At 35.0% G+C, this 10,069-nt stretch overlaps 1 protein-coding gene across 1 annotated transcript; it reads left to right on the plus strand.

Annotated features, from left to right (window-relative positions):
- Positions 1 to 277: 277 nt before the first annotated feature.
- Positions 278 to 4,463, plus strand: LOC123553361 (uncharacterized). The gene is made up of 2 exons (XM_045343097.2): positions 278 to 1,993; positions 3,652 to 4,463. The coding sequence occupies exon 1, from the start codon at positions 846 to 848 to the stop codon at positions 1,980 to 1,982; it is 1,137 nt and encodes a 378-aa protein (XP_045199032.2). The 5' UTR covers positions 278 to 845; the 3' UTR covers positions 1,983 to 1,993; positions 3,652 to 4,463.
- Positions 4,464 to 10,069: the final 5,606 nt, after the last annotated feature.

Genomic DNA, 10,069 nt, shown 5'->3' on the forward strand with positions numbered 1-10,069 from the left:
GGTGAAATATTTATCAAACACAGAGTTCCTTCAAATTTTCGATATTGAAGGACAATTAATTATCTAAGAAACAAATATATGCAATCAAATACATAAGTCTCCAGTACTGAACATATAGAGGATATTTGTTTGTTTTTCGTGAATATGGAATATATCTCACCTCGAAGTGAGAACATTTCAAATATTTTCACGAGCGCGTAGCGCGAGTGAAAATGTGAAAATTTTTTCACTTCGAGGTGAGATATATTCCATATTCACGAAAAACAAACACATTTTCTTTTTATTTTATGCTCAATTACGTTGAGAAATGCATTTTGCAACTGTTTTGATCTCAGCGCGGGAAACAGACGCGCGTAAACAGACATGACGTCAGACGTGTTGTGACGTTATAAAGACGCATGCAACATAAAGTTCCATTTTGTTTTATATTTTGCTGCATAACGGTATGAAATTCTCTTTAAGTAAAATAATTTGAATCGAGAAATATATTATGAAGAACAAAGTGCGATTATAATGTTCATCCTGTTTTAAGCAAATAATTTAAAATTCTATTTCGTTGAGAAATAAAATTTCGTCTAAAATGAGTATGTACTTCGCGCATGCATCAGTGTGGTTCCGCTTCATGGCGCATACATTCTACGCGTAGCGTTGACAATTTCTAAAATCGCCGATATTTCCACGACTTTCACCCGTAGGGTGATATTTATGGTGTGGATTTTGAGTGTTCAATTTATAAATCGTGCGTGGCACGTTAATTTTGCAAACTTTTCTATATTCAGTGATATTTTTTGTGTTATTTTCACTGCACGTGGTGCGGTACACTTAGTGTCATTAGTTTTCACGATATGGCCGACTCGGCAAAAGACTCGAAATCCGAGAAAAAAGGACACGAAAATACTAAAAACAAATCTAGTTCCTCTAAGGGTAAAGCGCCTTTGAAAAAAGTAGCCGATGGTGGAAATAACAGTGTTCCCGATGATTTTTCAACTCGGAAAAATCTACAAGAAAGTGCAATTCTTGAATGTCTTAAATCTCTTCATTCTTCTCAGACTGCCTTGGTGAAACGTATTGATGATATCGAAAAATCTTTCGATTACAGTGAGGATTATGATTTTTTTGACGAAGGTTTAGACTTTCGTGACAGTGGTAATGCACCACCTGCTAAAAGATTTCGGACGGAGTCCGACCATGATTCACAGACATCAGCTTGTGGCAGTGATTTAAATAGCACATCAGTCAGCAGATTTTCTAGCCTAGTTAACAAATTCAAACTAACTGAAACAACCAGCTCGGATGTTGACTCTGTGTTGGCAGATAATGTTTTTAAATTGTTCAGAAAAGGCATGAGTGAGGAACATTTTGATAAAATGACAAAAGACGAGAGCTCAGCTCGGCCTTCAAATTGTGAGGCACTTAGTGAAGTAAGACTGAATAAGTTAATTTGGGACGTAGTTTCAAGTAGAGCCCGAACAAACGACAAAAAACTTCAAAACATTGAAAAATCTATTGTAAAAGCTGGTGTTTTCCTCATCAAGACCATGGATAGAGCTGCAAAATTTGAGAAAGTTCTGACTGAAAATGATATGACTGATGTTGATATGACTGGCTTAATAGAAGGCTGCAATGATGCACTAGCTTTGATTGGCCATGCCAATTACCAAGTCAATATGGCACGAAGGGACTTTTTAAGACATGAACTTCGAGCAGAATATACCCACTTGTGCTCTCATTCGCTGCCCTTCACATCAGAGCTCTTTGGCGATGACGTTTCAAAGACTGCCAAAGAAATTGAAGATTGCAACAAAATGGGCAATAGAATGCACCAGAGTCAGTTTGTAAGAGGCAGATACAGAGGACGTGGCCAGTTTAGAGGCCAGTTTCGTGGTGGTCGTCGACCAGCCTATGGTTATGGTAGAGGTCAACCCAGATTTGGCCAATCAGTCGAGCCAAAAAACTTGGTTCGCAGAGGAGCAAGGAAATAAACACCAATCAGGTAAGTTCAGAATTTATAGCTGGTAGATTGGAACATTTTGTCTCCAAATGGGAACAAATATCAAATGACCCTTGCATTCTAGACATAGTAAAGAATTGTCACATTGAATTTATAGATGGCGTTGAACCGTCACAAACCACTCCAGTTCAAGAGAGTCATTTTAGTACCAGTGAAGATTTGATAATTGAATCTGAAATCAAAAAATTATTACAGATGCAGGTCATAAAAGAAGTGACTTATACAAAAGGTCAATTTATATCTCCAATTTTTCTCAAGAAAAAGAAAAATGGAGAATACAGGCTAATTCTCAATCTAAAAGAATTAAACAAATTTATTCCGTACCATCATTTTAAAATGGATACTTTTGAAACAGCTTTCAATCTAATCTCAAAAGATATGCTGATGGCCAGCATCGATATTCGACATGCTTACTATAGCATAAAAATAGCTGAAGAACATCAAAAATTCTTACGGTTCACATTCAGAGACAAAATGTTTCAGTTTCGAACAATGCCGAATGGTTTGGCTCACGGGCCATTGATTTTCACACTCCTCCTAAAACCTGTATATGCTTTTTTAAGAAATCAAGGCCACATAAGTACTGGCTATATAGATGACAGTCTGTTGGGAGGAAACTCAGTGCAAGAATGCATTGACAACATTTGTGATACAAAAAATTTAATGACCAGTTTAGGATTCCTAATAAACAAAGAAAAATCAATTCTAGAACCAACAAAAACTATCAGACATTTAGGAAATATGATTGATTCAGAACAAATGATTGTGTATCTGCCTGATGACAAAAAAGATCAGATTGCAAATGAATGTCGTAAATTATATCTCAGTCACAGGGCCACTATCAGACAAGTAGCGAAGGTCATAGGCCTCTTAGTGGCATCATTTTCAGCTGTAGAATATGGCAAACTTTTCTATAGAAACCTTGAAAGAGCTAAAGCTAATGCCCTTCGAGAAAATAGAGGTGATTTTGGCTCTTACATGTACATATCAATTAGCATGAAACAAGACCTTCAGTGGTGGTTCAATAATATTCACAAACAAATTAGACGATTGCACAAAGGGAATCCTGATCTCGTCATTCAGACTGACAGCTCGCACCTAGGTTGGGGTCTGGTTTATGAAGGGAATAAAATAGGTGGTAGATGGACAAATGAAGAAAAAGCATTACACATTAATGCCCTAGAACTGAAAGCAATTTTATTTGCGCTAAAAGCTCTGGCTGATAAAATTTCTGACAAACACATAAAAATTTTATCAGATTCTACTACGGCAGTGTGCTATGTCAATAACTTCGGTGGTTGTAAGTCATTTGCCTGTAATGAAGTCAGTAGAGATATCTGGTTATGGTGTCTCCAACATAATGTATGGTTATCATGTGCCCATGTGGCAGGGAAAGATAATGAAGCAGATGCTCCCTCAAGACAGTTCAGTGACAATACTGAGTGGGAAATCAGAAATGACATTTTTTGTAAAACTTGCAAGATTTGGCAGACACCCACCATTGATTTGTTCGCATCTAGACTTAATCATAAGGTCCAAATGTATTGTTCATTTAAACCAGACCCTTGTGCTAAATTCATAGATGCATTCAGCATTGATTGGAGTGCTTTTACATTGATATACATTTTTCCTCCTTTCAGTGTAATCGGTCGCTGCGTTTGGAAGATCCAACAAGACCAGGCTCAAGCAATAATAATTGTACCACTATGGACAACCCAATCGTGGTTCCCTGTTGTTATGAAAATGCTGACAGACAAACCAAGAGTAATTCCCAAAAGCAAAACTCTACTGAAAATCCCACATTCAGACCAAATTCATCCTCTGTGGAGAAAAACGAATATGATAGCTTGTCGTGTATCAGGAACTCTTTCCGAAGCAGAGGTCTTTCTAGCAAGGCAACCTCTATACTCCTTGCATCATGGCGACAGTCGACTAGAAAAGGATACAAATCATACATTAACAAGTGGCTTCTTTTCTGTAGTCAACAAAAGGTTAGTGAAACATCTCCCTCTGTGAATAACATAATTGAATTCTTGACGTATCTATATGATAAGGGTCTAAGATATAGTGCCCTTAATACAGCCAGGTCAACTTTATCCGCATTGGGAATCAGCATAGAGTCTTTTTCTGCCGGTCAGCATCCTTTGGTAATACGCTTCCTGAAGGGAATATACAACATCAGGCCGCCACAGGCACGTTATTCTAACATTTGGGATGTAAATTTGGTACTACAATACCTAAGAAAATTGTCTCCAGTAAGAACTTTAACTCTCAAGGACTTAACATTAAAATTGGTTACCTTGATGGCTCTTACAAATGCAGCCCGTGTACATAGTTTACATTTACTGACTATCAGCTCTCTAAGTAAGACGAGCTCTGAATTTGTCATATATTTTGAGGGATTACTTAAGCAAAGTCGTCCAGGTGAACAGTTCTCATTCATGCATTTTAAAGCGTATCCGCCAGATAGGCGACTATGTGTTTATTTTGTGATAAAAGAATATCTTAAACGAACAAGAACTTTAAAAACTTCTGGAGATACTAGATTTTTTATAAGTTATGTGAAGCCACATAAAACAGTCTCTAAGGACACCATTGCAAGATGGATCAAGACTGTAATGTACCGTGCTGGAATAAATGTAAATGAATTTGGGCCACAAAATATTCTAGCAGCAGCAACTTCGAAAGCCCAATCTAAAGGAATACCTGTAGAAGACATTATTAAACAAGCCGGATGGTCTAATGCAGGAACATTCCAGAAATATTATAACAAACCAATAACGAAGAAGACATTTGAATCGGCAGTTTTGCAGACATAATGGTAAGAAATAACAACATAGTTCTCTATCATACTATCATATTCGAGGTGTGTCCCTTTAAGCTAATTCAGTACTGGCCAAAAATGATGATAATCTCAATATTAATACGACAGGCATTTATATGAATAGAGACATTTACCCGTATGTTTTCCATTACTTCACTTGCTCGTTCGTCTCGGTCTGATATATTTTCTGATTTTCCGTGTTAAAATCTCATTTTAGACGAAATTTTATTTCTTAACGAAATAGAATTTAAAAATTAGACGAGACTTACCTGTAAGTTGAAGTATAATTTGAATTCTATGAGTTAGAAATAAAAGGAGGTCTAAAATCCCTCCACATCCCACCCTGAACTCATAGAATCAATTTTACTAAGGCAAGAAAAAAATTTATTACTCTGCTGTGCAGAATCACATTTGTTATAATGTAACTTAATTGCATGTCATGATCTTATTTCCAGATTATAGCAATAGCTAACGTAATTATTAAACATACATTGCTAGCTATTGTTCGGAAAACCAGAAAATAGAGTTAAAAACTGATTGCGCATGCGCGAAGTACATACTCATTTTAGACCTCCTTTTATTTCTAACTCATAGAATTCAAATTATACTTCAACTTACAGGTAAGTCTCGTCTAATTTTTAAATTCATACACATATCTCTCACTGTGTGAAAATATAGATTTCATATTTTCACAGTGTGAGCGATGAGATATGAAAATATTTAACTGATAGAATACAGTATTTCATTAGTTAGCATAAAATAAAAATGATTATCTACCCTTATATACCGTCGAAAACGTTATTTTGTGAAGTTTAGTGTGAGTTCAATCGAACATTTAACCAGTATTCTCTCATGCACCAATGTAAGAATAGTAAACTGAATGATTGCAAAGTTGCTTGCTGTCTGTCATATATTAGCTAAGTTAAAGCCGTACAAAATACGTCTTTTTGTTGGGTTTAGTTTGAGATTAGCGGAATATAAACAGACTCAGTTAAATTGAATCTGCTATTAGTGTACTTGTTTGCCTTCCATATGTTTAAAGGATCTTTTCACAGCTTTTGACTTTGTCTAGGTCCAATATACGAATCAACGGACCTATACTCCGATAGTAGTTGTCTCTGACATTATTCAAATTTGAAAAAAAACAAATGTTTTTTTTCCCTATTTGTTCACTTTAAATGTTTATACGTTCTTTTTTATGAATATGAGTGTATAAACCACAAGTTCGTATACAGTAACTCTGAATAAAGTTATCCTCATTTCGCTCATGTGAATAATTTCTTTAGATTTGCGGTTGTCTGTCATTCTTAATTAATACGTGTTTGTCTATAATTTGTTACTCATGTCTTATTTTGAAATTATTTGTCCCTCACCATCCTCGTTTTGAAACCTGACTGGACGTGTAGAATTTGTTTATTAGCTCACCTGTCACAAAGTGACAAGGTGAGCTTTTGTGATCGCGCAGCGTCCGTCGTCCGTCGTAAACTTTTGCTTGTGACCACTCTAGAGGTCACATTTTTCATGGGGTCTTTATGAAAATTGGTCAGAATGTTCACCTTGATGATATCTAGGTCATGTTCGAAACTGGGTCACGTGCGGTCAAAACTAGGTCAGTAGGTCTAAAAATAGAAAAACATTGTGACCTCTCTAGAGGCCATATTTTTCACACGATCTTCATGAAAATTGGTTAGAATGTTCACCTTGATGATATCTAGGTCAAGTTAGAAACTGGGTCACGTGCCATCAAAAACTAGGTCAGTAGGTCAAGTAATAGAAAAAACATTGTGACCTCTCTAAAGGCCATATTTTTCAGGGGTCTGTATGAAAATTGGTATGAATGTTCATCTTGATTATATCTAGGTCAAGTTTGAAACTGGGTTACGTGCGTTCAAAAATGAGGTTAGTAGGTCTAAAAATAGTAAAACCTTGTGACCTCTCTAGAGGCCATACTTGTGAATGGATGTTCATAAAAATTAACCAGAATGTTCATCATGATGATATCTAGGTCATGTTCGAAACTGGATCACGTGCCATCAAAAAGTAGGTCAGTAGGTCAAATAATAGAAAAACCTTGTGACCTCTCTAGAGGCCATATTTTTCATGGGATCTGTATGAAAGTTGGTTTAAATGTTTATCTTGATGATATATAGGTCAAGTTTGAAACTGGGTCAACTGCGATCAAAAACTAGGTCAGTAGGTCTTAAAATAGAAAAACCTTGTGACCTCTCTAGAGGCCATACCCTTAAATGGATCTTCATAACAATTGGTCAGAATGTTCACCTTAATAATATCTAGGTTAAGTTTAAAACTAGGTTACGTGCCATCAAAAATTAGGTCAGTAGGTCAAATAATATAAAAAACCTTGTGACCTCTCTAGAGGCCATACTTTTCATGGGATCTGTATGAAAGTTGGCCTGAATGTTTATCTTGATGATATCTAGGTCAAGTTTGAAACTGGGTCAACTGCGGTCAAAAACTAGGTCAGTAGTTCTAAAATTAGACAAATCTTTTGACCTCTCTAAAGGCCATATTTTTCAATGGATCTTCATAAAATTGGTCTGAATGTTTACCTTAATGATGTCTAGGTCAGTTTCGAAACTGGGTTACGTGCGGTCAAAAACTAGGCCAGTAGGTATAAAAATAGAAAAACCTTGTGACCTCTCTAGAGGCCATATTTTTCAAGAGATCTTCATGAAAATTAGTGAGAATGTTCAACTTGATGATATCTAGGTCAAGTTCAAAACAGGGTTACGTACCTTTGAAAACTAGGTCAATAGGTCAAATAATAGAAAAACCTTGTGACCTCTCTAGAGGCCATATATTTCAATGGATCTTCATGAAAATTGGTCAGAATTTTTATCTTGATGATATCTAGGTCAAGTTCAAAACTGAGTCACATGAGCTTAAAAACTAGGTCACTATGTAAAATAATAGAAGAAACGACGTCATACTCAAAATTGGGTCATGTGGGAACAGGTGCGCGATTCAGGACCATCATGGTCCTCTTGTTTTAGTAGCTGGTATTATTGACAATCAAAAGCATAGCATATGAGCAATTATCTTATTAGTGTGAAGTTAACCTCATCAAAGGTATTTTATCATCTAACTTAAAAAAAGGCAAAATCAAAATAAGACGATTTCTTAGTTTTCAATCTGATTTCTGAAACTACAAATTTCATAATGGAAAAGGAAATCGAAGTTCCTGGCAAGAAATATACCACCAAGAAATTAAATGTCATAAGTGAAAAACTAAAAAATTAATGTGTTTTTCTGATTTCTCTCCGAAGCTGTTTACAGCCAAAAAAGCCTTTAAATACTGGCAATATATATTTCATATATTTTTCGAGTTGAGTTTGTTTAAGATATATATACTTGTCATTGAAAAAAATCGGCACAAGATGGAAGTCTATAAATCGAATACATAAAATGACTTCACATGCCTTTCCGACAGTATTTAATTATAAAAGTACAAAGTAGTTTCGCCTATCGGCTCATCAGTGTACATACAATGTAACGTGACGTTACTATATATATGTCCGAATATCCATTTAGAAGAGTTTGAAAATCGATAGAAACATATAGATAGGTAAAGGGAAGTTGAAGAGAAATATGGTGGTATGCTGGCGGAGGAAGAACAGAACAGAAGTTTATTTTTGCACTAAGGCCACCGGACTATGCAACCATATTTATAAAACAACAAAATGCAAAGCATATGCACATTCATATAAAAAGTAATAGAAACTGACATATATCATTATAAATAATGCATTTTAGGTAGTTCTGCACGTTTGATAAACCGGAAGTGATGGCGTAACATCATTTACCTGGAAAACGTAGAATATAGTGTGGATTCGGCGTACGGAAATGAAAATAGTTTATGAATTAATGGCAACCTGTGAGCACATTTATTACAATGATACTATTACTACCTTTCTAAAGTAAAAGTATGATATTAAAACATCTGACATGTTAGATAATCCCAATGAATGTCTGAAAATATGCTTAAAACGTGCAGGTCATTTACATCATGGTCAAATACCTCAAAAATAAGCACACGGTTCTATACATTTTATTTTACCACTATTTAGGCCACATGCTTATCTATGAGTGAGAGAATGTTCATTTAAATCCAAATTGTAGGAAAATTTCTATTCGCAAAAAAAATATAAAAGTTGTGATTTTCTCATAAACCCATTTTATGAAAAAATGCGTTGGATCCATTTATTTTCAAATCAGTCTAGCAAAAACATCTAGCACGCGGATTTTCTTAAGAATATTCCGAAGTTCTGAAAAACAGAGTTTAATCAAATTATACACTGTAGAACTTTTTTTCGAGCCAAACATGCACAACAACCTTAAGTTTTAGCAACTGAACATCAGACTTCCGTTTATAAAAAAAAACATAATACAAGAAATTAGCAATCGATTTAAAAATTTGTTTATTTTTTTTCGCACAATGATATTAAATTTTTTTTCGTGCTGACTAGAGTAGTGTTTTTAATGTTAATACACAATCAAAAACCGAGAAAAATTCACAATAAATTAAACAGGGGAAACCAGAGGGCCCTTTAAAATCGCTCACCTAAAATTTAGTTCCCTTGTTTTGAAAAAATTTTTATTTGCTAAAGTTTCAAAAAACAAAAATCTAGGTGAGTAAGTCATGGTAAAAATTATTCATGATAAAAACTGACATATGTTAAAAATTATACAGGTGGTCCAGATCTCTGCTGTACCTTCAAAAGCAATAAAGGGGGCCGGGAAAAAGGGAAAGAATGTCCAACGGGGAAAGCCATTTTTCAAAAAACCAGCACCCCCAAAAACGCGCACACGATTTATTGGGTTTTATTTTGCTTTTTTTTTCCCTTAAAGGGAATAATGCTTAACCCTTTTTTTGGCACATAGTATGCTTAGAACATCTTAAAAAATAAGGGGAAATAAATATTCACAAGCAAGTGCGAAAACCCCCAAGCAATTTTTTTATAAATTATTTTGGGGACAAATCCCAAAAACCTTTTAAATACACTATTTTGGGGGGACATATTTTTGTTAACAATTAAGCCCATTTTTTGCCCTTTTTTTGTATATAACAAATTTAAAATAAAGCCCCGTTTACAACCCCTGAAATTTCCTCCCTTTTGGAAACCAAATGTTTTTTAAAAATTGATGAGTTTTCGTAGAAAAATTCCCAAATTTAAGTAAATTTAAACGCCCCGGGCTTTTTTGGTCACTTTATC

This window comes from Mercenaria mercenaria, chromosome 4 (assembly GCF_021730395.1).
Source record: "Mercenaria mercenaria strain notata chromosome 4, MADL_Memer_1, whole genome shotgun sequence".
NCBI classification, from domain to species: Eukaryota; Metazoa; Mollusca; class Bivalvia; order Venerida; family Veneridae; genus Mercenaria; species Mercenaria mercenaria.

Bases quoted from the DNA above. Each gene is read 5' to 3' on its own strand.
- LOC123553361 (XM_045343097.2), top strand. From the start codon at position 846: ATGGCCGACTCGGCAAAAGACTCGAAATCCGAGAAAAAAGGACACGAA.